The sequence below is a fragment of the Kogia breviceps genome, chromosome 6, assembly GCF_026419965.1.
Source record: "Kogia breviceps isolate mKogBre1 chromosome 6, mKogBre1 haplotype 1, whole genome shotgun sequence".
NCBI classification, from domain to species: Eukaryota; Metazoa; Chordata; class Mammalia; order Artiodactyla; family Physeteridae; genus Kogia; species Kogia breviceps.
In genome coordinates this window covers 117,650,464-117,668,322 of record NC_081315.1, presented here as the reverse complement: position 1 = coordinate 117,668,322, position 17,859 = coordinate 117,650,464, and the positions used below count along the sequence as shown (strand labels likewise).

General features: G+C 41.8%; 1 protein-coding gene across 1 annotated transcript in view; it reads right to left on the bottom strand.

Annotated features, from left to right (window-relative positions):
* The window catches only part of MCUB (mitochondrial calcium uniporter dominant negative subunit beta), a 91,835-nt gene extending 83,272 nt beyond the window's left edge, over nt 1-8,563 (bottom strand). The window contains 1 exon segment of the mRNA XM_059067706.2: nt 8,376-8,563. Within this exon segment, the coding sequence (XP_058923689.1) occupies nt 8,376-8,471 (96 nt within the window). The 5' untranslated portion in view covers nt 8,472-8,563.
* Between the last annotated feature and the right edge of the window lie 9,296 nt (nt 8,564-17,859).

The window sequence follows — 17,859 nt, the reverse complement described above, 5'->3', positions numbered from 1 at the left end:
CACTTTAGACACAAGGGAAATATGAGCAATTAAAATGCGACAGACCAGGGCTTGGCTCTGAAAGACCAAAAGCATGAGAAGTGGCACCTACATCTCAGAGTAGACGAACCTAACACCAGGATGGGGGAAATAGAAGTCAAACTTTCAGCTAAAACATTTTGAGGAATCAAGCCAGAACCAGCTCTTGCAGCTCGTGAGGGTGACGGCAGCACAAGTTCAGGTAGCAGCTGGAACCTCCACTGCCATCCTGTTTACCCCCTATGTCCCCAAAGTCCAGAAATGCTGGGACAGTGGCATGAATCTTCTGGATTTATCAGAAGTCCCTATTCAAAGACCTCAGATTCTAGGCTGTAGAGTAAAATAGATGAATGGCAACGACTATACAGGTTTACCAATCCAATATTTGAACATTCAACAATATTCAACACATTTTGCTATGTACCCTTAAGGCACTCCCTTAACCAGCCCCCAAGTTCTGGAAGGCCAATGGATGATAATCTTACTCATGGCAATTCCATGCTTAATGTCAAAAATTATATTCCTTTTTTGGGGGAGGGCGGCTTCCAAAAGGTTAATTTTATATTTTGCCCAGGGAAATATAAAATTGTATCTTACAAATAAAAATTTTTATAATTGATTTTTAAATTACCATTCTAGCTCGTGCACTACAACTGCTGAGCCTGTGCTCCGGCGCCCACGAGCCGCAACTACTGAGCCCATGGGCCACAACTACTGAAGCCCGTGCACCACAAGAGAAGCCACCGCAATGAGAAGCCCACGCACAGCAACGAAGAGTAGCCCTTGCTCACCGCAACTGGAGAAAGCCTGCTCGCAGCGACAAAGACCCAATGCAGCCATAAATAAATAAATAAAATAAAATTACCATTCTAAATTATTAAAGTTTTCATGACTGAGCTTTTAGTACCAACACTAATAATTTTTGGCAATGACAAAACAGCATGTCACAAAACAAAAACCAATATGATCTAACACTCTGAGAATCCCATTTAGGAAAGTCCTCGTCAGTGGAGAAAAGTGCTGCCTTCCCCACATATAAACAATCATCCTAAACCACCACCACACTTTCAGAACAGCCAAGAAAACACTTATACGCCAGATTGTTCTTACAGAATTTGTTTCACTAAACTATGTTGATTATGTCCTTTAAAAATCCTGATGTGAAAGCATATTAACCAAAATATAATTGAAGATTGCTGCTTTCTTTCACTAGAAAATACAATACATACAAAGATTACTTTGATTAACTTTAAAAAATCTTCAATATTCAAGCCTCATATCACAAAAGGTGGATAATAACGATTTAGGTGGCCTCCCTGGCTAGAGTCAGTGGGGAAGAGGAAACTGAGAAGTTCAGACCTGAAGAGAATACACCATTAAGGAGTCTATACGATATTTAGTTCTTTATCATCTATCCCTTCATTCCTCTACCCAACAAGCATTTATTATGCACCTGCTGTGACGGGGCAGAAGCCATCAGAGATGAGGAGAAATTTGGGGTTGACATGTGTACACTGCTATAGTTAAAATAGATAACCAACAAGGACCTACTGTAGAGCACAGGGAACTCTGCTCAATATTCTGTAATAACCTAAATGGGAAAAGAAGTTGAAAAAGAATAGATACATGTATGTGTATAAGTGAATCACTTTGCTGTACCCTGAGACTAACGCAACATTGTTAATCAACTATATGCCAATATAAAATAAAAATTAAAAAACAAACAAAAAACCAAAGGGCTGAGAGAATCCAGGTGGGAAAATCATATGAACCCAACTAACTATAATACAGGGTAAGATGAAGTACTGCAGTTACCGTGGGAGTGAAAAGGAAGGTGTAATGAATTCCGCGGGCAGAGACCTGCAGAAACTACATAGAAACTGGGGTGAGGCGGGGGTGGGTAGGTATTGAAACTCAGCCTTGGGGGATGAGAATTCAGGAAGGTGAAGAAGGAGGGTGATGGGGGCAGGAGCAACGCTGCCCAGGGAACATCATAGACGCCACCAGGGACAAGCCACAAGGAGAGGTATTAGTCCATCGTGGCCAGATGTGGGCCTCGCAGGGCACGGAGTAGCAGGTGGGACTGGAGGGATGAAGCCACACGATTTCTGGATCAACTGTTGCTTATGTTTTACAGCTGGCTTACCTTGGTTTCGCTAATAACAAACCCACAAAAGCGTATTTACAAGGTCAAAAGAAACCATACTTTCTCCTGAGAAATGAAAATTGCTTCATGATGCATTATCTGAAACATTCCCAAAGCAGAGTTGCAGAAATGAGTTATCAGACTATAAGATGTCGTAACAAATATCCTCTAGCAAGGGCTTAGACAGCCAATGCTATGCTGATCTGTTTGCACACGTTTTCTAAAAAAAAATTTGTTTTCAGGTTTATGGCCACATTACTGCCAGTCTCTAATAAAAATGCACACTTGTATTCCAGTTGCATTACTGGAGGAAAACGCAGTTATTATTCACCAACAGCTTTTAAAATCCCCTCTTCAAATAGCCCACTCCCCTACTAGGGAAACTCATATACCAAAACAAAATATTTAACAAAAGAAACAGCCACACATGAACACACACACACACACACACAGAGTCAGAAAAACAACAAGAATTCAAGAAGAATGATAACTTCTTTCCTCCAAACAGGTTCAGGGCATTTATTATTTATTGTTATGCCTAAGAGGTTGAAAATAAGCAAATCCATCTTTTGGTCCCAGAAATGAGATTTGAGCAATGCATTCATTATAAAAACACTCCTACTACAACAAAATAATTGAGAGTTCCCAGTGGAGTTAAATATTTTAGGATTACCACCTGCATCCACAGCACTTTTATAAACCAAACCGCCTACTCAACCTGGTAAATACTGTAAGACCCTCAGACAGAACCCAGATTCATGGTGTGACCCTTGTCAATCTTGAAGACTTTTTCGTCCCTTAAGTTTGCCACAGCAAAACCTTGTGTACTTGTCAGTTTCTTAATATGAGGTTCAATGTTTTATGTTACTTCTTCTTTCTGCTCACAGGCTATAATAATTTCAACTCTAGCTCCATCTCTCGCCTCTCTTTTCACTGCTCCCTATTTCTGGCCCTCAAATCAGAGATATTCTCTTCAATGGACTTTGTTGATAGTGCAGATTTCACATATCATTTCTCACCAGTATTGTGAATCCTATATTGAGCTCTAATTATCCTCAAAAGAGCTGCCAAACAAAAGCCTGAACTGCATGCTCTCCATTCCTGGAAACTAAGGTTAAAATGATGTAAAATCAAATAACATCATTTATGAGTTAATTTACATAGGACACTCAGAATTAAGAGATTTAACAGGACTTAGTAGTGGACCCAAACTCGATTTTTACCCAGGTGAGGAAAGTGGAGGTAGCAAGGAAATAGTAAGATTTAGAACAGGTGAGAGTGGTAAGAAGAAAAAAGGTGAGAGGAGAGTAACCACCACCTTTAAGAGACAACAATATTTGTCAATTAAATCTCACTTAAAACAAAAAGAGAACCATAGCATCAAAAGTAGATTCTTAGAGCAACTCAATTCCGTGCAGTCAGTATGTGTGGAGCACTTTCTGCGAGTGAAGCACCAAGGATACTGTGAACAAGGAGCCTGGTTTGCCACGCTTCCACCATTAACTTCTTAGAACATATTTGTTCAAACACCAAAGAGCTGATTTTTGAAATTTAATAAAATCTTATTTATGTACCACTTTTTCCCATTAAAAGAGATCACAGAAAAATGAGTGAGGATATGAATGGAGGGAAAAATGAAGGCAGAGAGGATGAAACCGTAAGTATGGTAAATACATAAAAGGCATGTCACAAGGTCTTAAACATTTGTTAGAAGGTGGGTTGAAAATCTGACTGTAAGCTGTCTGGCAGCCAGTGCGTAGAGAGAAAACCCGTGGCTGTATACGTCACTGCATAATAAACCCCAAATCAGTTCAGGAGAAACCCAATTCTAAGACTAAGACTAGACAGCAGTTTCTTTCATGGATCCTCGTAAAGAGTACCTCTTAACTGACTACCAAGTTTCATAGGCCTATTTCTTAAAAGGTATGCCAATGAGGAAAGTTTAGTAAAACATTTGGGTGAGGGATCCCATACTACACAGTCTAAATACCTAGCTCAGAGAACAGAGTTGGTATTTGTTTTAAAAATCAGGAAAATTAATACTGTGGTAAGTTAAATGGGATCAAAACTTAGATATTTCTAGAATATAGCTAAGATAATGCTATTTTATTATCTATTGGTTTATAGCCTGTACGTTAGGCCAAGATGTCTACTATATAATGGCTTTAGGGTTCTAATGCTAGATTCTCTTGAATAAGCAACAATTCACAGTTGAAATCACTGGCAATGACAGAATTAAGTATTAGAGCAAGATAATTCATAATTCCTAAGAGAATACTATTATGCCATGCTCACTCCATGTCAAATAAATTCCAATTTCTTTTTAAAGGGGAAAAGTTATTACAATCATTAGTTAAAACTGCCACTTTACTGGCTGCCTAAGATCATAAAGGAGGATTTTCAACCATTAAGACAAACATTCTGACACTGACAATATTTTATTATTTTATAATATTTACAACCAGCGGTAAAATAACAAAATGGCAATTTTAGAGATGGAAAGGGCTTTTGAGACCACTTAGACAAATCTTGCTTTGAAAGGGGAGTAAAACAGGCTCAAAGTAGACTGAATGACTTGGCTAAGTTCAGGAGCTAAGTGGTGGCAGGGCTGGGTTAGCCCTCAGATGTCGCAGTTGCCTAATACCAACTGAATTAGCTGCTCATTTCTATTCTATGAAGCAAATACCTCTGGTTTTTATAGCTATTAGATTAACCAATATTTAGCCTCTGGTTTTCTACCGTAGTTTCATAGGGACCTCATTCAACAAATATTTATCTGCCAAGCCACAAAATGATTTCCCAGCTTAGAGCTTGCTGTAAAATAGAATGCTGTTAAATTGCAATAAACAGTAAAGTAAAACAAAAACAAGCAAACAAAAAACCCAGCCCTAATACCTAAGTGCTGGGAAGGTAGTAATGTTTAACATTTAATAGACAAACCGGTCTAAAATTACTTTGAGACCAAAGCATCCATGTCTTTTCTACAATGTAAGTACAATCACCAACATACAAATCAATCACTGTCCTCAGGAGAGCGCTCTGAAAAGAAGATTGTAGTATACAACGCACCAGTTACAAACACATGAGGTAGAATCATAGGAACGTGTCAAACAAGGATGACATGTTTATTAAATTCAAAAGATGAAAACAACTTCTAAATTAACATTTGGTGGTGGCATTATAACATGTATATGCTTTGCTTCTATGAGTTAAAAAAAAAAAAAGCACACTCAATACTTAAACTTCTCTGCAAAGTACACCTGATTTTTTAAAAATTTTAAACATAGCCAATGTAGGGACCCAAATACTGTACTGGTGGCTTGAAATCACATCAGGGAGTCTCTCCAACTAAGTAGCGGAAGAACCAAATTAAGAAAGGCACAATCGGGCAAGAGCTTTCTGCTAGTGATAATTTATCAGGCACCATGATCACTCAAAGCTGCGTCCTGGAGAACAAGACAGGCCAGCAGGAGCTGTGGACTGCTGGGACAACCACTCAGCCACAGCGCTGCAGACAAGCAGAGATGCTGCGACTGGAACGTAACCATGGACAACAGGCCATGCCTTGGCCAAAGGTAATATGGCGTGCTCCGGCTCTCTTATGCTTCAGACTAAGACTTATGCTTCAGACTTATGTCCTTTAAAAAGCAATTCTGGGCTTCCCTGGGGGCGCAGTGGTTGAGAATCTGCCTGCCAATGCAGGGGACACGGGTACGAGCCCTGGTCTGGGAAGATCCCACATGCCGCGGAGCAACTGGACCTGTGAGCCACAACTACTGAGCCTGCGCGTCTGGAGCCTGTGCTCCGCAACAAGAGAGGCCGCGACAGTGAGAGGCCCGCGCACCGCGATGAAGAGTGGCCCCCACTCGCCGCAACTAGAGAAAGCCCTCGCACAGAAACAAAGACCCAACACAGCCAAAACTAATAAATAAATAAATAAATAATTTTTTTAAAAAAAAATCAATTCTGCTATACTAAACATACCCATGTTGACGAACTTTTTTTCTATCCAAAAAACACTGGCAATTTAATTACTCACCTACCATGTGAAGCATAAAAACTGTCTATTTTTCAAAATCCCTAAATGCTCCTGTAAGGCACACTCCTACTTTCAGAAGAAGCCAAATATAATTGGGAATGCTTACTTGAGATACTATTAATGACAAGTCCTTTCAAGCTAGTATTTTATGAGCTGTCAGGTCACATGTATCACTTCTTTTTTTCCTGCTGCTTTCAGAGGCTCTAGGGATCTGAATGTTTACAGCAAAAATGTATGGAAATAACCCCTGTCTTTAGCCACAGGACTTTTCATGTCAAATGGGGCAATCACAAAACAGTGAGACCTTAGAATGAAAGATGCCCCTACAACCAGTTAATTTGATTTGCAGAAAAATGGTTTAGTAGCCCTAGCTAAAACTCCTAGGCAGCCAGGATATTTCTGTCAGTTTCTTTATGGTACAATTTCAAAGAGTATATAAAGCAGCACACTCAAAGCTTCTCTTTATTCTTTGGGGGTCTTTAATCAGACAAGTGAAATGAGGGAAACATTTCTCTTTCTAAGGTTCAGCAAATTGACTTAATAGCACGGACAGTCAAGACCTAAAACAAAAATCTGCAAATTAGAAACAGTCAAACATAAGGCTTCTTAAGATGATTCCCCTATGATTAAGCCTAATAAGCCCCAATGTATCATTTTCGACCTCCTTTCAAAGAGTATCCAGTTCCTGCTGGGGCATGCAATAGCACTACCCTGGACAGCATCAGGTGAGAAACATGGAGAAAAGAGTTTAGAGTTGATCATCTGAGAAAGAGCAGCCAGTCTTAGGATCCATAAACATTCTACTCAAAATGTTAAACAGATTTAACAGAAAAGTGAATCAATAATTTAAGTTTAAATGGTGTACAGGGAAGGGGGTTCCTTGTATCGGGTTGTCTTACTGTTTGGTATATCTTTGACTGTAAAGTGCAACATTTATAATAAAAACACAAATTTCACAACATGAAAAAAGCCTCTCTCTCCCATTAGTCTACTAAATCTACCCTTTTACATTTTCAGAAGTTTGCCCCTGTCCTAGTTATAAGGAACAAAATGCTCTTCCTCATTCCCTTTCTAACATTCAGGGAAGGCATTTTAAAAATGCACTTAAACATTTCTTCCACCATTCCGAACTCTGAAGCCCTGAGAGAGCTGGAGGGGAAAAAAAGAGAAAGAATGAACAGGACGTGAAAGTGACAAGATACTGGTAATGACATCTCGCTTACTTTTGCTTTTCTTTCAAACTGCACAACTGGAAGAAAATATCTTTTTCCGGTTAACAATCTGAAACTGATTTATGAGGGTGGGGAGGCGGTGCTGGGAACTAAAAAGCAAACCACACCCTCCGCAACCGCGCACACCTGGAAGGCTCTAGTTTAAAGGATACCTTTCCTCATCAGGCTCAGAATTAGGGCTCCTGGGCGCCTGTCAGGCTCCAATCACAAACCCAGTTACAAATCAGTACTTTCCCCCGTTTTCCTGTGTCTTTTTTTAGCGCACATCCACTCTCCTCCCTCCTCCCAAGCGACGGCTCTTCACAGACCACAATACAACTGTGTCAGGCCAACCGTTACTCACCAGCACACACTCATGATTCCCCCGTCTCTCGAGTCTCGGAACAAAACGCGAATTTTTCTTCCCCCTTTGAAAGGGAGGTGCTCGCGGTTTTCACGATGGAAATTCCACTCTCCTACGGCAGCGCACACTCGGGGCACGCACTCTGCTCGCACTATCGTTTTCTTAGCCCTTTTCGGCCATTTCGGCACCGACGATCGGGCCGACAGCAAAACGGCTCTGAAAACTTATTCAAGACCGTAGTTTGGACGCGGAGAAACTGCCTGCCGGGGTAACTGTGCTGCTCCCCGGGCCGCAGCCCCATGGTCCCCGCACCCCAATTTAACCGAGGTGATGCGCCGGCGCACGTCCTTTCCTTCCTGGCCTTTCCTTCCCTCGGCCCCTGGGGGTGAGGACCCCGGGGCCCACTTTCGCGGCCCGGGCGACCACTTGTCGGTGGCCTCCCGCGCGCGAAGCCGGGGAGCCAGCAAAACGCAGTGAACGTCCCGGCCGTTGGGCTTTCGCTCCCTCGGAAGTTGCCCCACGCAAACTTTTCCAGCCGCCTCCCCCCAGCTCCCCCCCCCCACATACACACCGCCCGGCGCCGGGCTGGGGCTTAACCTGGGGCATCTGCGGTCGCGGAGGCGTTCGGCCTTGGGTTCCTGGGGTCTGCAGCAGCCGCGCGCGCCAGGGCCAGGGGCCCCTCCGGAGCATCATCCCTCTCGGCGCGGCGCTCCCGCCCCAGTCAGCGGGCCATCCTCCGAGCCGGACGACTGGGAGAGGGCGTTCCCGGTGGGCGCAGCCTCGCCGGGCCCCCGCCTCCCAGCGCAGCGCAGCGCGGGGCGGGCTAAAGGGAGGGTGTGTCACTCTCCTCGTCTTCGCAGGCAACTGGGCGCCAGACTGTTTTCTTTCCTCCGACCAAAATTTTAAAAGGGAAGGGGGAGAGAAAGAGAGCGCGGGGGAACCGACCTCCGCATCTCGGGTTTCCAGGGGCTGCACGGACGGTGGGACGGCCTCGCTTCTTCCAGTGGAAGCCCCTTCTGAAATGAACGAGAGCAGGCCCCTCGAACCTTGCGGGCTGTTGATTTCAAAACTCGCGAGTAATTCTGGGTACTCAGTGCCCTTGGGGCCGTCTGCTGCCTTCCACCCCGCCGGCAGGGAGGAGCGGGCCTGAGTGGCCATCTGGAGAGAGGCAGGGTCTCTCTGGAAGTTTCCCTCCTGGGCTGAGAGGAAAGGAGGGAGAGAAGCAGGTCCATCAAGGCGCCACCTCTCAGTTGGCTCAGTGCGGGCTCCGGGCTGCGCTGCTCATTGTTGAGCGCTGTGACGGTCACCCCGGACCCACCTCTGCCAGACGTTTGCGGTGACCCACCCAGAGCTCTTTGGGACGATCTCTCCCACAGTCGAATTGGCTTCTCCTTTGTAGCACGTTTTTAACTGAAGGAGCTAAGGAACAGAAACTGTCTTCTCGACAGCTGGGAAATCTAATGTTTTGTCTTGGAGACTTTTTGTTTGTGGAAACAAACACAAACCATTTAAGAGCAACGTAGTCCAACTTTCAAATAGCTTACTTACAACAGAGTTGCTAGATAAAATACAGAATGCCCAGTTGAATTTGATTTTCAGATAAACAACAAATAATATTTTTTAGCCTAAGTACGTCCCAAATATTGCATGCGTCACACTTCTACTTTTCTATGAAATATTTGGGATATACTTATACTAAACTATTTATTGATGTTCTGTAATTCAAATTTAGCTGGGCATCCCATATTGTTATTTGCTAAATCTGCAAGAGGCTTGAGTTAATGAATGAAAGCTGGCAAACAATGCAACAAGTGGCAAATCTCACCTGATGACGATCTCCTTTCTTTATTGAAAAAAAGATGTAAGTTTCTATGATAGCGGAAACTTTGTCACCACTTAAGGCTGATTCATATTGTTAATGAGCATCTGTGTTTCAAAATACCGTTGCCCTGCACAGATAGTGACACATTAAACATTAAGTCCACATGGGAAGTAATTTACCTTACCTGAGTCCTTTCCTTCTATCTGCTAGTGCTCCAAATGAAAGAGATTTGTCTACCGTGAATAAAGCTGCAATAAACATGGGAATGCAGGTATCTTTTTGAGATACTTATTTCATTTCTTTGGGATATATATCTAGTAGTGGGATTGCTGGATCTATATGGTAGTTCTATTTTAATTTTTTGAGGAACCATTATACTGCTTTCCATAAGGGCTGCACCAACTTACATTCCCACCAAAAGTGTACGAGTTCCCTTTTCTCCGGTAGCCATCATATGGAAACAACCCAAGTGTCCATCAAAGGATGAATGGACAAAGGAAATGATATATAGATGTTGTTTATATATATATAATGGGATATTATTCACCAATAAAATAGAAGGAAATCCTGCCATTTTGACAATATAGATAAACCTGAAGGACATTATGCTAAGTGAAGTAAGTCAGAAAGACAAATACTATATGATCTCCCTTATATGTGGAAGCTAAAAAAGTCAAATCCATAGAACCAAAGAGTAGAACAGTGGTTTCCAGGGGCAGGAAGGTGGGGAAAATGGGGAGATGTTGGTCAAAAAGTACAAACTTTCAGTTATAAGATGAATCAGTTCTAACAACCTAATGTACAGCATGGTGACTATAGTTAATTGTACTGTATTATACACTTGAAATTTGCCAAGAGAGTAGATCTTAACTGGACTAACCACACCAAAAAAACAAAGGTAACTCTATGAGGTGAGATAGATGTGTTTATCAACTTGATTGTGTTCATTCACAATGTATACATATATCAAACTATCGCATTGTACATTTAAATATATACACATTTTATTTGTCAGTTAATTATACCTCAATAGAGCTGGGAGGGGGGGGTCGGAGAAAGAAGAGTTTTATTTGGAGAGAAATGGAGAAGAGGAGGAGAAAATGTCCATTTTGAGCACAGAATCTGCTGCTGTATCACTCTAATACTCTTTTTCCAACAGGTTTTTTGGGGGCTACATTCCCTTCAATTGCCTTTTCATAGGACAACAATTTTGTAATACTTTCTATGGAGAGAATAGAAAAGATTAATGTCTTCTCTCTAGCATGCTGATTTGTTTTTACGTATCATTGATAGTTTAGAAAAGTGTTTTTAAACTCACTATTGGTAATGTCATGTCAATTCTTATGATTGTTCTTAAATTTGGCAAAAGTTCTATCAAGTGTTTTTCATACCTGAGCTGTAACATTTGGAAAAATAGTCCACAAGTAGCTTCTGAGTCATTCATTCCAAGCATCATTTCTTTTTTGTTGTTTTGGTGTTTTTTTTGTTTTTGTGTGTTATTTTTGTTTGCTTTTTTGGCATCATTTCTTTTTACTAGGCACACACTCTGGTCACTTGGCACTGCAGGGCACATTCATACTGCAGTGCAATCTCCCGCCCTGCACTTTTGTCACAGCAGTAAGTGAGAGGAGTATTCTTGGAAGTCATTCCTACATGGGCATGGTTAACAATACTTAGTAATACATGGAAATCACTGTGAGCCACATACAGTTATCCCACTAAACCCGAAATAAGTGTATCTCCAACTCAACTTACTTTTTTTTTTTGCGGTAGGCGGGCCTCTCACCGTTGTGGCCTCTCCCGTTGCAGAGCACAGGCTCCGGACGCGCAGGCTCAGCGGCCATGGCTCACGGGCCCAGCCGCTCCGCGGCATGTGGGATCTTTCCGGACCGGGGCACGAACCTGTGTCCCCTGCATCGGCAGGCGGACTGTCAACCACTGCGCCACCAGGGAAGCCCTCAACTTACTTTTTGTTGGATCTTGAAAATGGCCATGGCCACTCAGCCACCTGACACAAGGGGACATGTGACAGAGGGGTGGTTGGAGAGGAAAGAGACAGTGAGTGGTCTTAATAGATTCCAGTTAAAATATTTTACTTTTAGAAATAATACAAAAACATATCACCAAGTGAATGCATTGCTAGGGACCAACGCCTCACCAGGTGCCTTGGGAAAGGCTTGTGCAAGTGAAGACCCCTGACAGCTTAAGCTAAATCAAATTCGCTGACACCTAAGTCATCAATACATGCTATTACTATTACTCCAAACCATTCCATAACACTTAGTGCCTGCCTATTTTGTAGAACTTATCACACTTTTTATTTACATTCATATCTGGCTCTCCAGCTCAATTATAAATGCAGGGGCAGGTGCTGTGTCAGAGTGCCTAACACAAGACCTGCTTTAAATTAGAGACTCCATCAGCGATGAATAGATGAAACTATGCCAATAGACAGGAAGAGATATTGCAAGAACAACTTAAAACCATGACGGAAGAAAAGTCTGGGAGCTGTGGCTCCAGATGGGAAGGATAAAAATATGCAGGGAAGGAAGAGCCCTGCCAGGGCTGGAGGACAAGGATCAGAGACCTCAGGACTATAGAGATGGAAAACAGGTACAGGAAGGGCCTTTAAAACAACCAGTGTGATTCCATTCATATAAGATGTCCAGAAAGGGCAAATCTATAGCGATGGAAAGTAGATTAGTAGTTGCCTGGGGCTGGAGATGGAATTGGGAGTGAGGCAAACAAGCTTGAGGAATCTTTTTTGGGGTGATGGAAATGTCCTAAATTGACTGGATTGTGGAGATTATTGCATAAGTCTGTAAATTTGCTGAAAATCATTTGTACATTTTGAGTGAAATTTGTGGTGATTATTGCATAAGTCTGTAAATTTTCTAAAAATCTTTTGTACACTTTGAGTGAAATTTGTGGTGTATAAATGACACCAATAAAGCTGTTTATGGTTTTTGTTTTTGTTTTTTTCTGAAAAGGGAAAGCAGAGATTCAAATGTGAAGAGGTTCTAATATGTATTTATATATATATATATATATATATATATATATTTTTTTTTTTTTTTTTTTTTTTTTTTTTTGGTATGCAGGCCTCTCACTGTTGTGGCCTCTCCCGTTGCGGAGCACAGGCTCTGGACGCGCAGGCTCAGCGGCCATGGCTCATGGGCCCAGCCGCTCCGTGGCATGTGGGATCCTCCTGGACCGGGGCACGAACCCGTGTCCCCTGCATCGGCAGGCGGATTCTCAACCACTGCGCCACCAGGAAAGCCGGGTAAGTATATTAATGAACTAGCTCGGAGTAACTGTTCTGTCTCACCAAGATTCCCACACATTGTGGTGAAGTGTGTTGTTCACCAAAGTGATCCACGTGTGCTGAGCCACCGTGTGGACAGGGCAGCCCCACTAGTCTTTCCATCTGCAGTGTCTAGAGCTCTCTCACTTTGCTGACCCCCCAAATTACTAGAGTGTGGGTCTAGTAAAAAGAAGCGACATGCGAAGTGAATGCCAAGAAGCTGGTCTGTGGCATATTCTTCCAAATATTACAGCTCACATATGAAAAACACTTTAAGAATTGACAAGACATTGCCAATAGTGAGTTGTAAAGCTTAGAGACACTTTTCTAAACTATAATGATATGAAACAGAACAACATGCGAGAGAAAATTCTCTTTTCTATTCTCTCTATAGAAAGTATTGCAAAATTGCTACCCTATGAAAAGGCAGTCAAAGGGAATGTAGCCAAAAAACTGTCGGGGGAAAAAAAGTATGACAGTGATGTGAGGGGCAACTAATTTTTTTAATGTTTTATTTTGGGGGGTTTTGTGCTTTAAAAAAATTTGTTATTAATGACTTATTTTCTCAGTCTAAATATTCATTACCATGCCAATTTTGCATTCCTAATTTTTTATTATTTTTCTTAAAGAAGGTCTCCCAAATTATATAACCTCAGGCTCCACGAAACTTGGATCTGCCTCTGTGGGTCAGGCATAAGCACTTTGTTATCTTGTTTATTTATTATAAAAACCTTACAAATTAGTGTTATTAGCTCCCTATCACAGATGAAGAAACTAGTAGGTTAAGTAAGTAACTTATCTAAGGTCATATTGTCAGAACTCAAGCCTGGAATTGTATAACTATGATGCCAAGATTTTTCAACTCCAAGACCCCAAGATAACCTTGAACTTACATTGCCTGTCTCTTCTGACATCACTTAACCACCTGACCTTCTCATAGCCACAGCTGGGATTAGGGTGCGGTGAAGGGAGGTGAATCAATTGCAGGGTCAAATCCTTTCTCTATTTTCAATTTTGGTACTCTGTTCATCATAAATTTTTTGCATTAATTTCGATATTTAAAAATATTACATTTAAATATTATCTCAGTGACTGAGTTTTTTGGTGCCCCTTTAAATTTGGTGCCCAAGGCAAGTACCTCAAATGCCTCACCCTAGTTTTAGCCTGGCATCAGATCCATAATGAGGACATGAATATCCATATTTGTGCTTTAACTTCTAATAAAGGTGGTCCCCAAATTTCCGCCTTGACTTTCATACAGCTGGCCTTTGCAGACATTATTCACTTATGTCCTCAAACTATCACTTGAGAACTCAGTTTTTCACAGATAGGCTGACCAGTAACGATACTGGATTATCTACCACTGGTATCACTTGCCTACCATTGGCAACGGGGCTAGATTCAGTCAAGGTAGAAGGAAAGTTTATTTACGAAAAAAGTTTTATATTTATGTCACCTGGTCTTACTTGTAAAATCATCTGAATCCAGCAACTTTTCATATATCCTCTGCAGATGCCAGCAGCACTGGATTGCAGAGCGGAGAGGCAGACTGGCTGAGGGGTGCCCTCGAGTATCCTACTTGGAGGTCCCTATGCTGATTGAATTCTAGAGGTAACTAGAGAAGAATATTCCTAGGCTTTCATTTTTAACAGTTAGAGTCATAAAGAACTTAGTACCCAAATGAAAATACATATTATTTTCAAACTCGTAGGGAAGATTCATAATATAATGACCATATGTCAGGCCTCAAAGGAAATCTCAAAAATATTTTTTTAACTTACTAACATATAAGGTTTATTCATGAAATTAGAAGGTAAAGCATCACTACCATTGGAATTTGAATAACACACTTATTAAAAATATTCATGGATTAAGTAGGAAATAAGTGGAAATTGAGAACTATTTTAAAACTGCATAGCAATGAAAGCACTTAATATCAAAACGTTCACTACTCAGGAAAATGTATAGTCTTTTTTTTTTTTTTTTTTTTTTTTTTTTTGTGGTATGCGGGCCTCTCACTGTTGTGGTCTCTCCCCTTGCGGAGCACAGGCTCCGGACGCGCAGGCTCAGCAGCCACGGCTCACGGGCCCAGCCGCTCCGCGGCACGTGGGATCCTCCCAGACCGGGGCACGAACCCGCGTCCCCTGCATCGGCAGGTGGACTCTCAACCACTGCGCCACCAGGGAGGCCCTGAAAATGTATAGTCTTAAATGCGTTTATTAGAAAACAAGAAAGTAAACTAAGCTTACAATCTAAGAAGCTATAAAAATAGCAAAAATAAGCCTAAAGGATGTAGTGGGAAGAAAATGATAAAGGTAAAAGCAGAAAATGAATCATACTTCCTCTACCCTTTTTTCTAAAGCAACCTCTCCCCAAAATAGAGCGAGTCAATAAAACCAAAAGTTGTTTTTTCTTTTAAAAGGCACCAAGACTGACAAACCTGACACAAGAATGATGAAGAAAAAAGAAGGAATACATATACGTAACAGAAAGGAAAGAAAAACTAACCCCCAGTAATTGTTATATCAATCAATTTAAAACTATAAAAACCAAACCTGGCTCAACAAAGAGAACCTGAAGAGACCAGTAGTCATAGATTGAAACAGTGTTTCATGATCTACCTGGAAAAACGTCCCAAGCCCAGAGCTTACTGGGCCAGTTCAACCAAAACTTCCAGAATAGATAATACCTATCTTATACACCTAAACTTTAGCTAACTGATATGAATTGTTCCAAAGCATCAAAACAGATGGGAAGCTATCCAATTCATTTAACAAAACTAGCATAATGCTGATATCAAAATGAAACAAGTAAACACGATAAAAGCAGGTCACAGACCAATCTTACTTATAAAGTAAATAAAACAGATCTTAAATGAAGTGTTAGCAAATGGAACCAGTAGTGTAATAAAAGAATGATCAAGTAAAAATTGATCCAAGCTGCCAGGGTCAATCCCTAAATTTCACATTCTCTTAATCCAAACACATCCCATCTGAACTATGCTGGGGACTGCTTTATTCATGAACTGTTCTCTTCCACCTCCTACAGTAGGCTGGCTGGCTGTCTCCTGTTCACATCACCCCTCTCTGTTCAAAGCCCTTTGAAGGCATTACACCTCTTTCAGAATGAAACCCAAAGGCTTCACCATAGCCTGCGAGGCCCTAAAAGATAAGTCTGGCCACACTACCTCCTACTCGTTGCCTGTAGCCCTCACTCTGCTTTATTTTTCTTCTTAGCATTTCGTCATCACCTATATTTGTTTTTTATCTGTCTCCCCCAACTAGAATGCAGGCTCCATGATGGAAGGGACCTTGTCTGTTTTGTTCACGGCTCTAAACCCATCACCTAACAGAGCCTGTCACAAAGTAGGTTCTTAAATATTTCATGAATGAATGAAAGGATGAAAAATAAGAGAGGACCTGTAAGTTTAAAACCTCAACCACTTTAAGAAGAGCAAAATCACACATACTTCTGGATATACGTGCACAAGGGTGTGTCAGATATTGTTCAAGGCTCTGATGATAGAGTGATGAGTTTCTTGCCCACATAGAACATAGTGGGGAAGTTAACAGAACAAGAAATTAAAGTGGAATAAATGGAAGAGACCAGGGCCCAAGGTCCCAATTAGCGGGGAGGTCCAGGTAGGCTCGGGGTGAGGGTCAGGCTGACATCAGTGCACATGAATAACGGGAGGAGGAACGGGAGCTAGTCAAATGAAGTGGTGAGGATGCGTTTCTAGCAGAGGCTCCGGCATGTTCAAAGGCCCAGAGGCATAAGAATTCATAACTCTCTCCTAATAAAGAGATTATCAGGTAGAAAGTTAAAACTTGATATCAGAGAAAACTTAGCATAACGATTTTGGCTCTCTGGTGAGCATCAAATTTTGAAGTCTGGTGGTAGATGGATGTAATGGACAAAGACTGCTTGCTTCTGTATATCCAGCAGTACTGGGTGGTCTGAAGCAAATATAAGTGTGGTTAACAAATGAATCCTAGGAAAAAGGGAGTCAAGGTGGCAGTAGCCAGCACTAAAACTTTTGGTCCTTAGTCTCAGGCAGGGAAGAATTTCCGTGAAGGTAGAAACTGGTAGGTATGAGGCAAACTGACACTGGTGATAAGAGGGCAGAGAGCAGGCTCAACATGGGCAGATCGTTGCTACTATTACTGTTGTCCTGCGATTTTGCCAAGACATTGACTGACGTTTACTGAGTACTTACGATATGTCAGTTGTTACATGTACAACTTTACACATTTGTTCCATATAATTCTCACAAAACTCTTACCACAGAACTATCATCTCTAGGGACTTCCCTGGTCGTCCAGTGGTTAAGACTCCAAGTTCCCAATGCCGGGGATTCAGGTTCAATCCCTGGTCAGGGCACTAAGATCCCACATACCACAACTAAGCCCATGCGCCACAACGAAGACCCAGCACAGCCTAAATAAATAAATATTTTTTAAAAATTAAAAAATCATCATCTCTAGTAGGACTGTTAAGGCTCAGAAGAGTTTAGGGACTTGGCCCAGGTCACACAGCTCGCAGAGGGACTAGAGTTCAAATTGTGTTCTGTTTGGCTCTCAAACACTTCTTTCTACTGGAGTTGTTCTAATATAACATGACAGACACTGGGCTAGAATCGAGTTCTTCCTTTTCACTCTCAAATTTGCTCACGTTGTACCTCTCAGATCGTTTACCGGTTCCTATTTAGCACGGTACAGGAAGTTGGTTGGCATCCTTTACCTAGTGGGAGACAGAAATCTTAATTTTTTTAGGAGTTTGAGTCATGTCATCAGTGACCCCTTCTTTTACTGGGTTACTGTAGTATTTCGTGAATTTTTTTTTTAAGCTGACATTCTTTATTTATGGCCACACGGTGCGGCTTGTGGGATGTTAGTTCCCCAAGCAGGGATCGAACCCATAACCCCTGCAGTGGAAGCACAGAGCCCTCACCACTG